General features: G+C 30.4%; 2 protein-coding genes across 5 annotated transcripts; one reads left to right on the forward strand and one right to left on the reverse strand.

Moving 5' to 3' along the window:
• Window positions 1-5,710: 5,710 nt before the first annotated feature.
• On the reverse strand, window positions 5,711-16,038 carry LOC141452532 (acyl-CoA:lysophosphatidylglycerol acyltransferase 1-like). 3 transcript variants are annotated; one of them, XM_074124793.1, is made up of 9 exons: window positions 15,922-16,038; window positions 14,684-14,785; window positions 13,789-13,909; window positions 12,408-12,613; window positions 9,330-9,544; window positions 9,040-9,176; window positions 8,849-8,964; window positions 8,569-8,714; window positions 5,711-6,458 (listed from the first exon to the last, which is right to left on the reverse strand). In XM_074124793.1, exons 3-9 carry the CDS (start codon window positions 13,800-13,802, stop codon window positions 6,198-6,200), a joined length of 1,095 nt encoding a protein of 364 aa, XP_073980894.1. In that variant the 5' UTR covers window positions 13,803-13,909; window positions 14,684-14,785; window positions 15,922-16,038; the 3' UTR covers window positions 5,711-6,197. The 3 variants fall into 3 exon arrangements, with proteins under 3 accessions (XP_073980894.1, XP_073980892.1, XP_073980895.1); XM_074124791.1 differs by lacking the exon at window positions 15,922-16,038 and adding an exon at window positions 15,097-15,237; XM_074124794.1 differs by lacking the exon at window positions 15,922-16,038 and adding an exon at window positions 15,097-15,234 and having other exon boundaries at window positions 14,684-14,778.
• On the forward strand, window positions 13,915-20,912 carry LOC141452529 (fumarate hydratase, mitochondrial-like). Of its 2 annotated transcripts, none has more exons than XM_074124787.1 (8): window positions 13,915-14,064; window positions 17,250-17,378; window positions 17,686-17,886; window positions 17,997-18,242; window positions 19,584-19,776; window positions 19,982-20,185; window positions 20,294-20,586; window positions 20,670-20,912. In XM_074124787.1, the coding sequence occupies exons 1-8, from the start codon at window positions 13,927-13,929 to the stop codon at window positions 20,799-20,801; spliced, it is 1,536 nt and encodes a 511-aa protein (XP_073980888.1). In that variant the 5' UTR covers window positions 13,915-13,926; the 3' UTR covers window positions 20,802-20,912. The 2 variants fall into 2 exon arrangements, with proteins under 2 accessions (XP_073980888.1, XP_073980889.1); XM_074124788.1 differs by lacking the exon at window positions 13,915-14,064 and adding an exon at window positions 16,171-16,377.
• Window positions 20,913-21,598: the final 686 nt, after the last annotated feature.

Consider the following 21,598-nt stretch of genomic DNA (forward strand, 5'->3'; position numbering starts at 1 on the left):
TACCTCTAGTTTATTTTATTAGAACCTGGGTATAGGAACTTGGCTGTGCATTTGAAAGGCTTATTTGTTTTTAAAATGGCTATAACGTTCACATAGCACTAAAGAAAACCATGAAATGGAAAAAACAAAACATTTTTTGAATTTATTGTTATTTGATGATGTTGACATTTTGCATATCATATAAGTTAAGTAATTTATTTGTATGTATTACATTGTTGATTTTGTAACTGGTAAAATTAATTGTTTCCTACAAAATAATGTCCGAAAGAACAATAGATTAAAAAAATACATGAAAACAATGAAAAATATTTATTTACATTATTTGTATCTTAAAATAAAAATTTATATCATTTAAAGCGGCGGTTTTTCTATTTCTATCTTAAGTCTAAGGCAAGGCAAAGTCAGATGGCAATGAGAAGTCATTGCCCTGTTGCCCATATGTTCCAGCTACCGAAGTATGATCACACATTCAGTTCTTATGGTTCTTTGTCTTACCATGAATTCTTTTTTGAACTAGACAATCTATTAAAGGATTCAATTTCATCGAAAGAAATGCGGACTTCGGATTACCTTTATTTTTCATTTGTATTTAAAATCATATACTGTACAAACTACTACTTCTGAAATTTAGGTAAATATAGATAAAATTCTTTTGATAATAAACATTAATTATTCAAGCTTACTACCTCTACCTGAAAGGGGAAGTTTGCGATTGTTGACTAGGAGTTGATCCGCAATGTCAACCTATGATCTTACCTATCACACCATGTATGCTTCTTTACTTTTTAATGTGACAGCTAAAGTTTCCTATCTGTTACATAAAGAACTTTCAGAGATCCGCTCTAATGTGTATGTTATTTCTGTAAATAAACTTGATCATAGTCTAAGCAGTTTTAATTTAAAATTAAATTAAATTTTACTTTTGGGATATAAATTCTGAGCGGTTTGAATATGTAACTTCAAGAAAACATTATTTAGAAAGTGAAATCAATTCAGAAAATAAGCTGGACAAGAAATTGCAATATCTATTGTAACTGCAACCACAATCTACATACTTAAGGCACTGAGTTATTGTAACGGATTGGGCTACAGTTTCACTCGAAATATTTAAGTAAACCTACTTAAGAATAGCTTAGGTTCTGGAAAAGTTGACTTTGCATTTTCAGTTTACAAGACCTCGTAAAGGTTGCCACGGATGTCAAGCATTCCTTCTGAGCGATCAGCCCAAAAGAGAAGTAATGTAAGGTGGCTTTATTATATTGAGGAATTTTAAGGGAATTTCTAGCCGATAATCACTAGTGTAGAACTCAATTCTTAGGGAATAAGATTAATTTTCTCAGTCACATTTGGGATTTTTATTCAGCTAATTCTTAAGAATCGCAAAGCCCATCAAATTAAATCAAATGAATATCTCTGAATTTACAGGAGTCAAATGATACTGATCTCTCCGACAGGTTCGTAGAGCCTTCCTTAAAGCTGAAATATCAAATCATGCATAGTTGGAAGTTATAGCAGAAGAAACTACTTTGGAAATCCCAATTGATAGAATCGATAAGCACAACCTGAATAACGACATATGGGTAACGTGCGATAAAAGCAGTGGAAGCAGTAGCGGACTGACAAGACGAAATATAAAACAGATAACTCCAAAGGAAAAAAGGAAATATCTAGAAGACTAGATAAATTTGAAGCACTAAATGTACTCGTATAAATATAGCGTACATTATGTTACTAACTTCACACTAGATGTATTTATGTTAATATAAAAAAATATCCTTAGTACCTTGGAAACTGTAACGGAGTTTTCTAGATATAGAAAGTATTTCACTGCATTAAGTGAATTCGTTCGAAAAAGAATAACGATATTACTGCGGAGGTAAAAAACTTTACTGATCACAAAAATTTAGACCAGTTCCGATTTAATTCATAAAACTACACTTAAAAAAAAATGGTATAAAAAGGTGAAGGGAAATTACAAAAAAATAATATAGAAATATATTCAATCAGTTCTTGTACTCTCCAGAGCACAAACACTGGTTTTCACATCAATTATGGATTACGATGGACAATATGTATTTAATGACTATGATATGATAATCACTTAGCTCTTTTAATTGTTCAGATGATTTCGGTTTGTGTAAAAAAATGCAAAATTTCAAAACCAACCATAGATACAAATAAAAAGAAAATAATGGGTTACTTGAGGAGCAGCACATTATAATTTTTAATACATATAAAAAATTCAGACAAATGACCATTATTTCAAAAATAATATTAACAAATATATCCGTAACTGTTTTTAAAATTAAAAACACGATCCTTTAACAAATGCCGAATTAAATACTTACATAAACAAAATAGTAATAAAATAACGACCGAATTTTAGGGATTGTGGGTGCTAATTGCAGTAAAAAAAAAAAATTACCCAGCTTTAAACAGGCATAATTTCATACATTACCTCAGAATTTCATAATTCTGTTAAATGTTAGAAGTATTTAAATTTATTATAATAAAGTTACTTCATATTAAAAAAAAAAATTATTAATACTTGGTAAAACAAATTCTTTATCATGAAATAATTTACGAACATTTAAAAAATTAATTGACTTTTTTTTTTATCTGTACAATTAATTTAATGATTGATAAAGTTTTTGTGGTGTGGGTGACATCTTATTTAATTTTTCTTAAATAATGGTCTTTTTATAATCATGAAAAGTTTTTTAATTCTAAAACCCTTCAAATATCCTAATCTTTTCATTGGTCTACCGTTAGAACCGTCTAGTGAAAAGCTTTTTTTAAGAAAACAAAAAAAATTACAGAATTTATGTACTTTTACCAGTCAAGTTCCTTCATCTATGAACTTTTATCACAGGTTTTTCAGATTAAATTTTCTTTAATATTAAACCAAATCTGCAATCTTATAGAATTGCTTAACATGAATTTGATTTCAAATATTTAATTCCTCATCCAAATTGAAGAAGCATGGTTTATTTCAGGTAGATTCTTCCAACTATAGTGTAGGGTGTTTTTTTGGACGGCAAGCGGTGGAAATACGTGCTTTTATCTTTTTCTAATAAATATAGTTTTGTGGTTACTCGCGAGTCTCGAAGTAAGATTCTTCCAGGTATGAGGTCCACGCTTTTAATTACTATTCAAATTTTGTTTATTCATGGGTGTGGTAAGTGTCCGTTATTTTCAGAGGCCTCATACTTGGTTAAATTAATTTTTGATTGGAAACCTAAGCAAGACGGAAGCATCACGATTTAAAACATAGGTTTTCAAATTCTTTGAAAGATTGAGTTGTCTGCAATAACTTAAAAATGGTTGGAGCTTGTACGAAAAAGGATGATGTATCAGATGGCCACGAATGGTAAGGATATGGAGAACAAGATATACCTCTTACGCAATGAATGATGAAATGGAAGAAATAAATCATAGAAGCTCGTCCTTTGGATCCCAGTTCGTAAACTGATAATGGGATAAAGCTGATGTAAAAAAAATATATGTACAGAATAAATTACTATTTTAATTAAGATGTACACTCCGATACAAAAGAAAGCGGAACACCTTGATAATTTGAGGTATTAATATAGCTGTCTTCGTTAAATTTCAAGAAGGCATTTGGTAGAAAAGAAGATTAGGGAGAGACGAGGCAATAAATTCTCAAACGGTGACCGCGATCGATAATTTCTCGATTTTCTCCCTTTTGAAATAAAAAAACTCAGAAACATAAAACTTCATACATTTTTCTCTTTGATATTGTTTTATCTTGATAAAAAAAAAAACTGAGAATAGAACAAGTCTCCGACTAAATAAGCATACTCAAACCAGCTTCTACCTCGTAGACGAAAGATAAGGAATAATCTTACATAGCTTAAAAATCCATCTCCAAGCATTTAGAAAAGATTTGGTTCTTTCGTTATTCACTCAGTGCATAATAAGACTTTTCTTCTCTTACTTCCTCACTCTACACATGAAATATGCTAAGAATATTAGGTATCTGTAACTTCTATCTAATTCAATTCAATGACTCCACAGGTTAGTCACATGCTTCAGGTCAATGTAACGTTTAAAAAATGTTTGCTTCTTATACAAACGAAACGAAACACGACGTAAATGACAAATCATATTTTTCATATCTAACAAAACAAAAACAGAACTAAAGTCAATCTAAATTATGTACTGGACCTCAAAGAGTGATAAGAATCCTAAGAAACTGGATTAAAGAAGTGGTAAGAAATAAAAAACCTAGGTAAAAGTCTGAACAAATCAAGGTGTTTCGTTTGTTTGTATCTAAGAGAATATAAATTTTTATTCTAAATATAATTCTAAATTTCAACAATTGTCAAACAATTGTGGAAGACCCCTCTTAGAATCCATTTAATTACAAGATGTGTCAACAAACAAAATGTACAAAAATTCCCTATTGTCTGTCTTAAACCTATAAATTTTAAGTATTTTAAATAGAACAATATGAAATTTTAATCGATTTTAATGAAAACAAATATCAATTCTAGTGAACAGGTCAGAATCCCACTTACCTTTACTTAAGTGGTTCCTTACAAAATTCTCCAGCTGAGTTTTAATAGATTACACAATTTACAACTAGCAGCTTCAAGATTTTTTTATAAATAAATTCAGTACAAGAATAAAGATAAAATTGCTGAATAAGAATTTCAGAGAAAACGGGTGTAAATCAAATGAAAAATTTAATTCTGTTAAAATTAACTTCCAAGATAAGGTGACGTTTCTGGAACAGTCTTTTTATATAATAATTCATTTCTTTTTTACTATTATTATCAATATTAACAACCTAAATAAATTATTGTTATTTGTTTTAAGAAACAAATATATTGTTACTATTAGTTTTTAAAATCTCCAATTCATCTCTCAAAATATTTTATTTCCAAATTATAAGCCAAAATTAAAATAGAAGATGGTAAAGTAATAAAATTGTTTACACCGCCCGAATGATGGATAATTAACCACTGATGGACGAACATATCAGATCATTTCTGCACCCCAAGATGATTGAACTATATTTTAAAATATAAAAACCATCGTAATTATGAAAAAAATCTATTTTAGATAACTCTCATCTTTTATTAGCTGACAAACCTTTTACTTTTCCAAATCAATATTGCACTTGGTATATTACAATTTAACATATTGCATTACTAAAGGCAACAAATGGAAGTAAACCTTAGAACAAAAAAAAGTGAATTGTGCTTATAATTTTTTGTTATAAATAATAAAACAGTAACCAAATACAATTAAAAGTTTCACTCACATCCAAGTTTGGCCTCCTTGCTCACAACCACATTATTATTATTATTATTATTATTTATATTACTTTAATTAATTTATTATTTAAGGCACCCTCTGAAACTAATCTTTGGTGCCAAATGAAATCTGATATAAAATCTACACGTTGACTAATTCAGTTACTTTTTTAAAAACTACAATCGCAAAATACAGCATTTATTTAATGTAACTTATAATATTGTTGTGTCACCATAATAAAAATTCAAAAAACGAAACAGAAACAGCCAGTTCTTTATGGGCCAAAATATCTGTACAGTTACTTAGGCACAAGTACCAATGAAATAAAGCTTCTTATTTCAAAGAGGAATTATATTTATATAAACTAAAAAGATTTGAAGTCCTTTACATATTTACAATACTTTTTTTTTTAGAATTAAGTTCACGATTCTTCTCATAACAAAAATTCAGCGCCATTTTTTTTTTTTTTTTAATGTTTATTTAAATTTTGTTGATGGTGAAAAAGAGAAGAAGTATATATAAATAGGCCACAAATGTTTCTAAGGAATGTAAAAGGAGTGCGATTTTTTTAAAAATTTTGTTTAGTAAAAATAATTAAAATTATCTACAATGCTCGAAATAAGATCATGAATCTCTATAATAACTTTTTAATCAAGTAGAAAACTATAAGTGTGGAATAAATAATGCCAATGTCATAAGAGCTCAATGTTAAAAAAGAAATGAAAAAAATAACTCAAATTTTTAAGGGTTGATGGTCCCGTAAGTGGACGAACAACTGATTGGCAAAAACATGAAGCTAACAGATCTTTATTAATGTGAAATAAAAAGCATCAGTGGCGTTAATCATAACATACGTACCTATATACAGTTACATATATACTGCACATATAAATATTATAAAACAAAGGCAAACGTTACCATACAAAAGAGATAGCATATGATGCAATCCTAAAGTGCAGGTACGAGGATGCAATAAAGAATAGATGTAACAACAAGAACCTAAGTGGATCTTGTTGTACTACTTGTGGAGGTAATGGCCCTCCATCAACAGAAGACATTGGACAGTAGTCTGCTACAGGCATTGTCCCAGTTTTATAGAATTCATCTAGTATCTTCTCTTTTTCTTCCCACCTTGTGAAAAGCCATTTGGTAACCTCATCTCGATCCACCGGCAGCTAGGAAAATTAAATCAATCATAAATATTAAGTAAATTGAAAGATTCCAATTTGAATAATACAGAAGTGAAAATTCGCAACTTTAGGTTATGTAAGCAATGTTTAGTAATTCAGTTTTCTTTTAATTTATTTAAGTAATTCACTGTAATTCTGATTCAAAAGTTTGAAAATTTTGGCTAAATAAATTATTCTATTTGTCCCTCCAAACGAACGGGCAATAGTGCTAAAAGGACATTACAAAGTATGCCAAATCTTACCTTGTCAGAAACTGAAAGTCTGTTTATAAAAAAATCTTTAGTGCTATAATCGATAAAATCGATAAAGTAACACTACATCTTCCAAATAACAGATTTTTTCTATTCATCAAAACCGATATTTTTAAACCCATACAATGGTCTACTATATATCATACTACTAACCCCAAAAGGTCACTTAATTTTGCGAAAATTTTTCTCGGAAACCGTTCTTTTAATTTTCTTAAGAACACTTGATATATTAATTGCACCAATGTAATAACTTTAACTTTTATTACAAAAATTAACCCTAGAAAACTATTTTTGGGCATTAACTAGGAAAAGGGAAGTTGGTAAAATACTTCCGTCTAAGGAGCTATTTATTGTAACTCATGGTACAAACAAATATATTAAAGTGGTATGAAATCATTAAACTTTTTATATTAACTACTCACGTAAGAACCGATCAGTTTTATTTGATACGTTTTTAGTAAAAATTTATTTGGCTTTGGACGTACCTCTAACATACTCTTTCTGGGAATTTTACGTTTTTACCACCTAATTATTTCTTAAATTAAATTAAATTTCGTGTTTGTCGAAAATTCTCAAAATATTTTCACCATAGAACTATAAGAAAGTGATTCACGCAAGATTTTTTTTTGAATTAAGTTCAATTTAAGAAAATTGGTGGGACAAAGTTCAAATATCATCCAAAGTTCATTTAAAAGTTTTATAAAATTTGAGTTAAACGCTTTAAAAAAAAAAAAAGCTGGGAGATTTGCTGCTACCTATATTTGAGGCGATCAGCGCAATACTGGCCTAACTCCACTGAAAGTACTTCAGAAAATACTGAAGTACTTATTGGGTAAAGTAGATTTGAATGTTTGATGAAAATCTGTATTTATTTATGGCAGTGATTTTTCAAGTAAATTCCAAAACTTTATCATATATTGCAGTGTAGTACCTAGTTTTCACTTATGCATTAAATTGGTACATTAAACAAACAATTCTTGCTAGTACATGTGGGTTGGGCCACTATTGCAATATCCGATTTCAGTTGATTTGGGAAAATATGTGGGTTAGGCGTATATTAATGCTATAAATCTGGTAATCTGTGTCTTAAGAAGATAATACGTTATACTCGTATTCTTTATGAATACTTTTCACATCTTATCCACTTCCTTCTTCTTTATCAGAACTTCCTAGTAATAAACCAGGGTCTTCTGTTGCTGCACTTCTTTTATTTTAATGTTATTAATGTTTCTGTTCTGACCTTCACATTGATCACTGTACATCATAAGTTTGCTTGTCTTTACAAATGCAAGATCCTATTTCTTGAGGACCCCTTGAAGCCTTCGATTCATCCCAGATATACATACAAGCATCCTGGTATTGAGATTGTGAATCCCAATATGTCCAGAGATGTCTTTTATAATAGCTCATACCCACAGAGAAAACTGGTGTAGGCAAAGTTTTCATTAGATCAAACGTATAACTGTGACATTATTTTCTGGTTTGCCTACTTCAGCATCGGCCTTCATTCCAGCTCTGGCGGACTCAGCATTTCTTAAATGAAGTTCTTTTTGAACTTTGCAATCCTCTAGTTGCCTTCCAGATGTTGCTGTGATTTTCTTTTGTGCAATAACACAATTTCATTGTCATCTGTTGAGTAGACTGAGAAGGATGGTTGGGCCAATATTATACTCATAGATTAGCATATGGAGTGTGCAAAAATGTTGATATCTCAGTTTTCACATTTTTGTGGGTTGGGCCACTATTGCGCTGAGCGCCTCATTTATCTCCTTATCAAAAACTTACAGTTTTAAAAGTTAAGTATAGAGGTTCATTAAACAACAAAAGGTTCTTAACATATTTACCTCATTAGACGGGTATAACCTGTAGAACATAAATGTTTGACAAGGTTTTCTTGTGCCAGCCACTATGGTTCGCAAATCTAAAGGTTTGCCATCAGGATATGCAATAGTTATATCCAAGACCCATCTGAGCTGATTATTTTCAGGTACTGTAAATTAATGAAACGTAATTATTAAAATTATTTATTAATTAAACCATAGAAGTAAACAAATTTTCGAGCTCACAATAAAAATTCTCAAATGTAAAAAAAAAAAAAAAAAAAAATTAAGTGACAACTAGTACTTCTCTCAGATGGAGTCTTAGGATTAGGGCACATTACTTCCACTATTCCATGCATTGCGCCCATACGTGGCAGCGAAACGTTGTTCAGCATAGGTAAGTTATTTTTTAAAGCATATCTGCAAGTAATATATGATTTTAAAAAGAAAAAATTTATACAAATAAGTGGTTAAAATAAATACAAATAAAAAAACCTCTTGCTTGCTTCTCTCCTTTTTCTAAGAAAACCACCTTCCGGAAATAGGACCATTAATTTCTTGTTAAGTGGTAAATATGAACGGTGAAGATGATCTTTTAGAAGCGTCACAGCCTCTTCTCTTGCATCCTTACCCTTAAAATTTCACAAAATAAAAAAAGTGTATTTCATACCTAAATTAATACTTATCTAATCTTTTGACTAATTTAATACTTTCTCCATAAAAAAAACAGAAGATTTTCAATGATATACAGATTTTACAAAAATTCATAAAATTCTAATACTTACAGATAATATAAAAAAATCTTCATGTATTACAGAAACAATTCCGAAATTAGTGAATTTAAATACTCGATCCATTATCCACATAATGTTTGGGAGAACATTTTTCTTAGCATTAAAATTAGCCATAAGCAAAGGTACATCAGCAGTTGATTGATGATTTGCAATTACCAATGTTCTATCTTCTAGGCAAAGTCTCAGATCATCTCCCATTTCTACAACTTAATATTAACAGTAAATAATTACAATACAGTTCACTAATAATTTTCTCCGGTTGGGGAAAAACAAAATTTACACTTAACCTAATTTTTACATACAGCTGGCTGTATGTCGAAACGTCAATGGGGGGAAAAAAGAAGGTATATGCATATTTACAAAAAAACAGTTAAGAAAATACTTACTGATGAAGTAGGGAGGAAACTTTTTTTAGAAAGAGGGAGATCTATTTGGTGAATTTTATTCCTACAGAAATTTCTATTAAATATTCAATTTTCATAAATTAACACAAACGCAACACTCTGTTTACAACATTTAGAAGCCAAATTGAATATCATCAATGTTTCAAATTTCTAATCCTTATTCACGTCACTTTTTTGTCTCGTACTTTATACCCTTCTTTTTTTATAATCCCCTGAATATAAGAAAAAAAAAAAACAAAACATGAAAATTTAGTTGTTGTACCCTCAAAAATTGACCGAAAGCCGAACAATTTAAAAAATAAACATTTATATTAGTATGGCAACAATGCTTTTGTAACAGAGATGAACTTGGAAGACACGACGACTCGAAAAGAAAACGGCGTAAAACATGCACAGATAAAAAAGGAGGCTGACCACATATAATTGCAAGAAATGCAACAAGTCGGCATGCTTAAGAAAGTTTTTGTAGAATGCTTAGAGAATAATTAGAAAATAAATTAAGAAAGTTGAATCAAAATTGTGTCAGCATGTAATTTATTTTAAGAATATTGTTCTGCTGAGCAAATAGATGTTTTTTTTTTTAATTTTAATTTAAGACGTACTGAGGTCATTGGCGCCCGTAGCTTTTTTCTGTGCACTGCCAGTTCTCTGTGTTCTCTCGTAACAGACTATATAGAAACGTTTATCTCTTTCATATTCTTTAATACTAACTTTTTTGTATTTTTCGTCAAAACAAATATTTTATCGTAAATCCGCTTTAATTACTACTGCACTAAAAGACTTCTCAAAACAGGTTCATTCAATGCTGTATTCTGCATTACAACATCATTCAAACATACTATAGATATTTGCTGATTTAGTCATCGAGGCGCTGAAAAGTACGGGTTCACTGAAGAGGACAGAGTTATATCTTCAATTAAAGTAACAATCATCAGTAACAAAGGTTGTCTTCTTTTTCGCATACTTCAAACATTACTTCAACTTGATGTCTACTGCCAGCTCTAATGGTGAGAAATATTTTGCTTCCCCCACCTCCAAAATGTCAAATATATCGTACAAACACGGCATAAGGCGTCCAACACGTTAAACTTCAATAATATAACTAAACCTAGCCAATTCTAGCGCTACCACATCTTTTTTTCGCATGTCTTAATTAAGGTTTTTGACTTCCTCTAGTCTCTGTCTCTGATGCGGAACTATTATTTTTCACTTGAGTTTGTACAATTCGCTGCGCTTTCCGTCATTAAAATAGGCCTGCCCTTCCTTATTGAGAGGTTAATAGGTGAAGACTATGCTCTAAAATTCTATGTTTAGCTTTAAAGCCCGTATTAAGGCAACAAATCGACGACTTTCACTGGATATTTTCGTCCTTATAAGCCTGCTTTGCAGAAATATGTAACTGTTTGTTGGTAAACATGCTTTCTTCAGATATAATTGACCCCTGGCACTGAATTTAGAGAATTCAGATAAAGTTTTGAGTTTAGTTTCTCGCTCCAGGACGCATGACAAAAATAGAAATTTCTTCTGAAACTCAACCAACTCAGATAACAACGCCCTGAGGAAGACAATAAATTTGTCGAAACGTTGGCGTAAAGACTTAAGTAGCTGTTTCTTATTTTGATCAAATTCTCGCCAGTTTAATCCTAAATATTAATAGTTAATGGACTTTAAAAGTCAATAACACAAATTCATGTTACTAAAAATAGACGATTTGTATTTCATGACACAACTTCTAAGTAATGGCAGTACGAAACTGTTGCCCTAATTAAATACCCATCTTTTTTAATCTCCTTTAATTCTAAAGTTAAATTTAAAGGAACTTTTGAAGTCAATTTATTTATTTGTAAAACTACAGAGAGAGTCAAGTATCGCTTAAACTTCTAAAAAATTAAAAGGCTATAGCCAAAGACAAACTATCACTGTATATACTGATCATTTTTGGGCTCTTCACTAATTTCCACAAAGAAACTTAGCCAAACGAATTTATGGAATAAGAAAATGAAACAAAACATAAAAGTCAAAGAAAAACAAGGAAATAAAAAGTAAAAAAATCTTTATAGAAGTTCTCGCAGACCGTTAATGAGTTACATCATATGATTGCTTAAAATAATATTTTCAATGAAAAATAATTTTGTTTTATCTGCTACTGAAAGAAAATACCCTTACATCAAGGTTCGTCATTTTATACTGCCTTTTTAACTATTACCAGGTAAGAAAAATGCTTTACGTTTTATTCATTTAAATTAAATTTAGTGAGTCAATAGCAATTGCTTATCACTTTGTGGGGAAAAACGAATTTCTTACGATCGTAATATCTAATCTACAGATACAAAAAAAAAATACTGTTCAAATGTCAATTTAGTAGCAGAACCTACAAGAACTATTTAAAGTCACTTCGGTAGTATCTAAGATTATTTCTATTAAAAACAAAAACAAAATTTGTTGCAAAAGTACATTGCTTTTATAAAAATATAATCAAAGTTTTTTATTCAAGTAAATTTAGAAAAGTTAGAAAAAAAGGCGATAATGACAATGTGAATAATTAATAAATTAATTTTATTTCCCTAACATATACGTAAATATCAGTGAAATAAAATTTCTGTATGAAACATTAGGCATTTTAGAAATAATCAAAATGTCTGAAAGCTAAAAAAAAAAAACTTACTGTCATATCCTGCTGACCAACTCCACATACTGACCATAGCTAACAGCCAATGATAAAAGGTGCCTTCAATTTTCCAGTATAAAGTTGGCTTATAATACCTTAATGGTTGGAAAAGAAACATCCATACACAGAAAGTAGGAATGCAGTATATATTATTTATCACTACAAACAATACCCTGAATACCACTTTCAGTAATACTAGGATGCTGAAAATTAAAATCCAAGTTATACTTCAGCACTAATCAGATACAAAAGTTAATACATATATCTATTTAAAAAATAATGGGGTGTAAATACATGCAAATATACTTCTTACTTAAATAAGTGCAGTGTAAAAAAAGTGACCTTTCTCATGACGATTTGTGTGTGTGTGTGTGTGTTTAATAAAACCCCCCGTTGCACGGCTTTAAAACTTATTTCCACACGTTTAATGGTTACAAACAAGAAATTTTATCCATCTTTATTGCTTTTATATAAATCCTCCTTCAAATAGTGAGTTAAAATGTAGTCATTGTGACCTGAAATTTGTGACTGTATTTTTTAATATATATAAGTTTTGTCACCATTCGAAAAGAACGCTATCAGTAGTTGAAGAAAAGCGTGTTCTATTGCGAAATCGAAATCCGTAAGCTGCACGGCGTTCATTTTTAACATTGTACAGAGGTTATATGACCTTGGTAGGGTTCAGAGCAACCATGGTGTTGATTTTAAAAATTGGGCATAAGTTATATGACCTTATAAGCATTCATGGTGTGTTTTTGCAATCGTTAACATGGTATGTTAAACGAGCACGCATGCACTTTCTACAAAATTGGCAGTGTTAAGAATATAATCCTGCCGGTAAATGGACACTTCCTAACATCTCTTAATAAAATCTATCTGACAAGCACTAAGAATAGCACTTTGTGCAAATTTGCTGGCGAAATTTGTACAGATTATTAGCAATTAGATTGTTCTTTTATAAAAGTGATTCATCGCAAACTCATTCCTGACGAAATTTTACATGAACACCACTTTAATGCCATCATCTGGATAGAATAAAAATGAAGTGTGTTATTCAACTTGAGCTACCGCAGTTTTTTTCAGTTATGCAATGAAACCGTTCAAATCAATGGCTATGAACTTCTTTAACATCTATTCAATATCTCAAAATGTGACAACTTTGTTTCAGTCCACAGCTTCTTCTTCGCGAATAACAAAATAAAATCTATGTAAGTTGAAACTGGACAACAAGCATTTTATTCCAAGCTAAATAATGGTATCGGCGAGTTGTACCGCAGTTGGTAATACCTACAATTTATTTAATGAAAGATTTAAACTAATTCGTGAAAGCTAATTATTCTTTTATTACACCCCATTATTTAGCCGAAAAATAATTTACCTCATTTTGTACATTTCTATATCGTCACCAAGATAGATCCATAAATTTCCAGTACTTGTTGCAATGTTACTACCTTGTTGTATATTTATTTTGATTAACCATTTCCGTGATACTTTCAGGCCTGTTAAAAACAAATAAATGATGAACATTACCTCAAAAATAAAAAACGTTTTACTGTACATAACTTTCGCTGTAGGGAGCACAATTGCAGTAAATCGTTTCAGTATTAAGCAGAACACATGCACTCTTTGCCAAGATGCTGAATGCAATGAGGAGGTAAACGGACATTCAAACCGCCATCCAGAATTTTAAAATTTTAAGTTAATTTTTTTCATAAAATAAATCAAAATTGGTAATAATATAAAAATGGTCAAATTTAAAACTTTCCAAGCACATAAAAGAAGAGAGATCAATTCCAGTACATATGAAATCATAAATTTACTCTTGGTTTTTAGTTATTATTGTTCTAAGAAATAAAGAAAACTGTAAAATTAAATAATTAGTAGGATTAATTATTATGGTTTAGGAAAATCATAATTATGTTCGATTATAAATAATACTTTTTATAATAATTTAACAATTAATAAAAAATTTGCGAGTGAATATAAATTAAAAGTACTAAAATATTATGTTAGGAGGCATTCAAAATTAAATTCTTAAATGATTTGTCAGGTCTGACGGAAAATTACCCTTATCAAAAGAAAACATGTGAAACCTTTACGTTTCATTTTAAATATATCTATTTTTTTTTACTTGTTTTTGAGTTTTCCAGCAACTTCAGAGCGATAAACATTGAAATAAAAGCAAATGAACTGACAGATTTACTTTATATCTAAATATGAGATCCTATATTATTTCAATATACTAATTTTAAAAATAAGAAAATAGAACTCACACAGAAACTGTTAAAAAGGTGACAAACTTTCCATTTTTTTCGGTATTATAAGTCACTTGTTTGTACATATTTGCTTCTCCCTTTCCGACACTTACCTATAAACTAATTCAATCATTAATATTACAAATATATAATATATAAGTTAGTGAATAAATACAGTGCAAATTTCGAACAGAAAGTTAAATTATGTATATAAAGAAAATAGTAAGCTAGCCGGGTGTACAAACAAAAAATGGTTTCATGATATGTACGAAAAAAAGAAAAGAAAAGAAAACGATCTATGTGAATAGCAATTTTCTTAGCAATGCATCACCTTCAAAAAACCGAAAAAAAAGAATAAACTAAACATTTCATATAATAAGTTCACTACAACATGCTCTAACCTCTAATTTAACACAAAAATTTAATCTTACATTTTCTGACCGCGAATAAATGCCATGAATTCAGATTATTACTACTGTGTAAATAACAAATATTTAATCACTACAGTGAAGGTCGGGATGTTTCATTCAATCTTACTAACATGACCGACTTCACAAACTAAATAATTGCGAACTGACGTAAAGACTAATTGCAGCATACAGGCTGGGTAGACAAGAGGTAAAGTTTGTAAGGTCTTACTATCTTCGTGATTGAAATTTTTTTAATAGAAAAATTGTGGCATTTTTATATCATTTAAAGAAAGTAAAACTTGTAATGATAAGTCATATTCGTTACGCAAGTCTACAATAGAATAATTATTACAACATATTATACTATTAATTTTTATTGTTATTTTAAAAATTAAGTTATCTTGATTTTTTTTTTAATGCTTAGAAACATTCCAATTCTGAACAGTTTAATCATAATCTACTTTTTTTTGGATTTGAAGGGGGAGCACCTTTTACCCCAGGCCACTCTGCAGTTTGTTGCCGGTATAAATATTCCAAATTTGTCTTGTCACAATTAACAAAATCAGAAACTTCAGACTGAAATATGTAAATGTAATGTCTTCTTGTTAATTTACTATACAAAATTGTGTCCTAGTCTCGTACAGAAAGTTTGTTTTAATCATTTAAAAATACAACTTGATATCAAATAAAACTTGTTTAAAGTTTAGATTCAATTTTTCTAGCAAATAAGAAAATGGGTCGCTAATGGGACGGTGCAAGCCGATACAAAAAGTAATAATAAATTCGCTTTTTTATCCATTTTTTGATACTTTTTATTAAAGTTTTTGTTTTAATCTAGAGAATTACCTTTTTTTTTTACAATCATTCCGCTAAAGTTTATTTTAAATAAATAATATCGTTTATTACCGTAATAAGTGAAACTTATAAAGTTTAGATTATTCGTTTTCACAAATTTTAATGTAATTCGAATGAGGGAGCTAGAAACGACTAAACATGAACTGCTAACTAACCAGTATCCAACAGGAAGGTAACAGAAACAACCAAATGAATGTGGAATTTTCTCACAGCTGATAACCTAATATAACCTGTCATAAAAAAAATCTTTGTGTGTGTGTGTGTGTGTGTGTTTTATACCGTATGTAGAGCTGAGCAGATTGTGGAATTGAAGTGAAAAGTGAAGTGCTATAGATGGCTACCGGAATGATGACCCTCTATAAGACTTTAAGGAGGGGATGTGATCGTTTCGTCCCAGAATCTAGTAGATATCTTTCATTATCGTTTTCTACAAGTTCTGTACAAATGGTAACATTTTTTATTTATTGTAAGAACTCTATTTTTAGAATGCCTGGATTGAACATTTTGGAAAAGACCCGCTTTAAGGGCAAAGTTATAGAAAGTTTTCCTATTTTGTTTTTTAAATGTTGCTTTGTTCTTTTTTTTTCGAAGTAATATTGATGAAAAACTATTAATTATTAAGGTTTTTAATGCCGTTTGGTCTGACTTTAAACATTCTCTACCTCTGTCCGAAAAGTAGCAGCTTTTTAAATTGTTAGCTAGCAAAATAAATATTAGCTAATCACTTCCACCAATATTATTGCGTTCAAATGCTCGCCTTAGTTGGAAACTTCTGTAAAATGTAACACCTCTATGAAAGTCTCAGACTTGCATAAATATTTTGTAAGTTGGCTTTTATAATTTTTTTAAAATAGTTTTGAAGTAATGCTTCCCTTCTCGGAGTAATATATCAAAAACGAAGCTTGCAAATTAACCATTTGAAAAAGCAGCCAATGAATTGAATATTTACCTTATATAACTGGATTCATTACCTGAGAATAAGAAAATTTATAATTGTGCCCAGTTTGGTTTGATTTCTTTCGATCGTTGTATGCATTTTTTTTATGCTTTTCACAAATGAGGCTTTATTCCCTGAAATTTACCTGATGTTAACTTTTCTATACTTGCCAATCAATATTGATGGGAAAAGTATGTTCTAAAAATAAGTGTTTTATGTTTTCTACAGTTTTCCTTGCCAATATAAACCGTACTTTTATAAATTAGTTTTTGTATTAAATTGAATATTGTTGGAGTTTATGTTCCAGATATTCTGATAATTTATGATACGAGATTTGAATATTCATATTTTCTCTCTAATAAGTTTCATCGTCTTTTGGCAGGATAAGGAATACAGAGTTGAAAGTGATACATTTGGTGAATTAAAAGTACCAGCGGATAAGTATTATGGGGCCCAAACTGTGCGATCTGTGATGAATTTTCCAATTGGAGGAGAGACTGAAAGAATGCCGGTAACTTTGATTTCATATCAATGTAATGTGCAGTGTAATATTTTAAGTATTAGTTGGGTAAGGGCTGCTCTATAGCAGTCTATGTAAGGGGGCCACAGGCCTAAGGCCTATAATTTAAGATACCCGTCTTAAAATTAATATTTACAAGTAGCTTTCAAGAGGTACCAAATAGAACGTTTGTATTTAGAAATTTATTATTAATTTAAGTAAAACTTTTTTAATTCTTTGGGGGTATGTCGTAGGACTATAATGTGATAATCTATTGTGTGTATCAGAATTTATTTACAGGCTTTTTCATTATTGTCAGGTACCAGTTGTTAAAGCAATGGGCACTTTAAAGAAAGCAGCTGCCCAAGTTAACAAAGAATTTGGATTAGATCCTAAGATTGCCGATGCCATATGCAATGCAGCTGATGAAGTTATTTCTGGAAAACTTTACAAAGATCATTTTCCTCTGGTTATTTGGCAAACTGGTTCGGGCACGCAATCGAATATGAACACCAACGAGGTGAATTTCCTTTTAAAATAGAAATGTGAAGATTAAATGTTTTAAGATTTTTTTAAAAAATATTTTTTGTGTCCACTTTCGTATTAATTTACTGCTTTTTCCACCCCAAGGTAATTAGCAACAGAGCAATCGAACTTTTAGGAGGTAAATTGGGATCAAAAACGCCAGTTCATCCGAATGATCATGTCAACAAATCACAGAGCTCTAATGATACGTTTCCTACAGCTATGCATATTGCTGTAGCAGTGGAGATTAATTGCAATCTACTACCTAATTTACAATGTTTACATGATGCTCTTGATAAAAAAGCAAAAGAATTCGCCAAAATTATTAAAATTGGTCGCACTCATACTCAGGTAAGATTATTATTTGACCTTTTGCTCCATCGAATGATACAAAAAGATAAACAGGATTTAGAAAGAAGATGAATTAAACCCAATCCAACTGAAATTTACAGAGCACCTACAAACTGATTGTGTTACTTTCAAATAAAACGTTCACAACTTTCAGTTTCAGAAGAAATCATCTATTTAGAAATAATTTTCATCAGTATAAATATTTTACGTCATTCATTTAAAAGACAGTTGCTTGCATCAGTCCCAATTGATTTCTTATTAAGATTTTTAATGCCAAGAATCACTCTCTAGACCATATTAGTCATTGAAATAGCTGGCAGTTTGTTCAAGGACTTGAAATAGATTGCAGGTCAGAACAAGAATGAAAAATCTTTTTCACAACACCTTATAAAAGGCAAGGCTTGAGAGATCTTGTGTATAATGAGAATAATCAGGAGATGTAAGAGAATGGGCAGCAAACGGCGGTTCCCTCCGCTGTTGGTTACGACCATGAGTTACTTGGACCCGTTATTAACTAACCTGGCTCTGTCAGTTTCTCATAAAATATTTTAGAACCAGTTTATTAGATGAATATCTGCCAATTTAGAGCACTCATCCAAGTTTGTGCATTTCACATCATATTATTCGTGTTTGAATTGTGAAATAGCATTGAGAATTGTGTTAATCTTAGCTTCGAATCTTTTTTCAATTATGTGAACTTCAGTGATTTCACTGGTAAATGCATTCCTCTTTATTCAACCAATGTGTTTATTACTAACTAACTGCATAGTTACAAGAACACAGATATGTAACTAGCGTTACGAATATCTTTTTTTAAGTGAAGGGCTAAAAACAGACACTATATTCATGTATAGATATAGATTATGCTGCTGGAAAGAAAAGTTTGATCGGAGAAGGGAAGGTTTTTCCTGAATAATTTCTTAATACTGTGGCACAAACGCTGAAATTTTGCACATTGGTGGAACAAACGCGACACTAACAATATGAAAAAAATCTGAGGATGGTACTCCAACTTGGCATGTAATATATATATTGCAGTAAGAATCAATAATCATTTATGTTATACCAACAGTTTTTTTTTTTAAATCAAATCTAATACTGATTTCTAAGCCCAGTAGATTTGTGACGTTTTAAAAAGTCCTATAAATGAAGAGAATCATACTTTGCCCTGCTGTTTTGCAGTACCAATTTTATAAGCTTGTAAAATAACACATCTCCCTTAAATTGGATTATTGCTAATTTGGCATCTATTTAAACAAGTTATGAAAATTTATTTTGAAATTGGCAGAAATATTGCTCCATTCGGCTTAATATTAGTAATTTAGTGCGTGTTTATAAAAGGATGCTACTCCTCTAACTTTGGGTCAAGAATTCAGTGGCTATGCACAGCAGTTGAAAAATGGAATTGATCGAATTAAAACTACACTTCCTAGATTGTATGAACTGGCTATCGGAGGAACTGCAGTAGGTACTGGTCTTAATACAAGAGTTGGATTTGCAGAAAAGTGTGCGGAAAAGATCAGTCAGTTGACTGGTTGGTACATTCTTATTTCCAATATTAACTCTAAATAAATATAACTTAGAAATTAAAATGAAAAAATTAAATAATTGTATAACCAAAATTTTAATGTCAATTAAGTTATTGAAAAAATTATTAACCATGCTGATGAAAAATTAAATGTTATAATTTCTGAAGTGATAATTGATTGGCTTTATACAGTATGCATTTGTATTTTCAGGACTTCCGTTTGTCTCTGCTCCCAACAAGTTTGAAGCTTTAGCTGCTCACGATTCCCTTGTCGAAGTTTCTGGGGCTCTAAATACCGTGGCCGTTTCTTTAATGAAAATTGCCAATGACATTAGATTTTTGGCCTCAGGTCCTCGTTGTGGGCTTGGAGAACTTTCCTTGCCAGAAAATGAACCTGGATCCTCAATTATGCCAGGTAATGTTTGATTTAAAATATGAAATCTTACATTAAGTTCCTTTAATTTTTAGATATTTAACTTTTTTTTTTTGCCTGAAAAATTCAATAAAATTAATTTCTTTAAAGGTAAGGTTAATCCAACTCAGTGTGAAGCAATCACGATGGTAGCTGCACAGGTAATGGGAAATCACGTAGCAGTAACTATTGGAGGCAGTAATGGGCACTTCGAATTAAATGTGTTTAAACCTATGATGGTATCAAATGTTCTTCGATCAGTTAGACTTTTAGGTGATAGCTCTAAAGCTTTTACTACAAATTGTGTAAACGGCATTGTAGCCAATAAGGAACGAATTGATAAACTGTTGCATGAGTCACTAATGTTGGTGACTGCTTTGAATCCGCACATTGGTTATGATAAGGTAATTACTAAAATAGCCACAGATTTGCGAAATTTATTCTGTAAAATGAAAAAAAAAATCTGATATATCATCCTATTTTTTAGTCCGCCAAAATAGCCAAGACTGCTCATAAAGAAAATACAACTCTTAAAGAAGCAGCGCTAAAGCTGGGTTTTCTGACGGCTGAAGAATTTGATAAATGGGTCCGGCCTGAAGAAATGTTGGGGCCGAAGTAAACGAAGTTAATAGACCTGTGTTATCGTTTGAATGTTGTTAATTCCACTGTAAATAAGAAAGACTTGTTTTTATATAACCAATCAAACCAATTAAATTGAATTAGCACATTACTATTCCTTTATATTCATCATAATCTTTTTATCTGTGTATCATAATGAGATGTCAGCAACTTATAGCTCAGTTACAGAATACATTGCAACTTCTGAAATAGATTTAAGAAGATTTAATAGCTTTTTGAACTTCTAATTCCCTTGAAGTCACACTAAAAGTTCAACTATTAAGATTTTATTGCGTCGGCTTATATAGTTTCTTCTAGTCACTTTTAAATTTGAGATTTACAGAACTAATAACTAAGAAAACCTAGTACCTTCTAGATGTAATAGTAATTTAACGACATTATGTTTACAGGTTTAAATCTTCTGTATAAGGAATCAAGTTTTTATTTATTAACCAAATTATTTTAGATTTTAAAATCACTGTCAATAAGAAAAAGCTGAACTTCTCAACATTAGAAGTTATGAATTGCAAAACTGTTGCCTTTCCTAAAATGAAATTTGACGAAGGAACAGTTTTCCTTAATTTTTGCAGCAGTGTGCAAAGAAAATGAATAATCAAGCCATGGAGCGATAAGTGGTATCAAGTAAATACCAACTTTGTGATTTTTGCTACTATGTACCAAGAATAGGAATAAAAGCCTGTTTAGCCATAAAAGCGATATAATAGTAACAAGTAAAATCTAACATGAAGTCAAAATATTTGCAGATGTGTCATCAAATAAACACAAATATGGATGTTT

Source organism: Rhodnius prolixus, unplaced genomic scaffold (genome assembly GCF_049639745.1).
Source record: "Rhodnius prolixus isolate KJV_2025 unplaced genomic scaffold, Rpr scaffold_3, whole genome shotgun sequence".
In the NCBI taxonomy this organism is placed as follows: domain Eukaryota; kingdom Metazoa; phylum Arthropoda; class Insecta; order Hemiptera; family Reduviidae; genus Rhodnius; species Rhodnius prolixus.

Coding starts and splice junctions, on each gene's coding strand:
- LOC141452529 (XM_074124787.1), top strand. CDS start 13,927: ATGATGAACATTACCTCAAAAATAAAAAACGTTTTACTGTACATAACT. Junction 17,379..17,685: donor GAGAGACTGAAAGAATGCCG/GTAACTTTGATT, acceptor CATTATTGTCAG/GTACCAGTTGTTAAAGCAAT. Junction 20,587..20,669: donor CGCACATTGGTTATGATAAG/GTAATTACTAAA, acceptor CCTATTTTTTAG/TCCGCCAAAATAGCCAAGAC.
- LOC141452532 (XM_074124793.1), bottom strand. Junction 9,177..9,329: donor AAGATTTTTTTATATTATCT/GTAAGTATTAGA, acceptor TGAAATTTTAAG/GGTAAGGATGCAAGAGAAGA. Junction 8,965..9,039: donor AGGAGAGAAGCAAGCAAGAG/GTTTTTTTATTT, acceptor TATTACTTGCAG/ATATGCTTTAAAAAATAACT.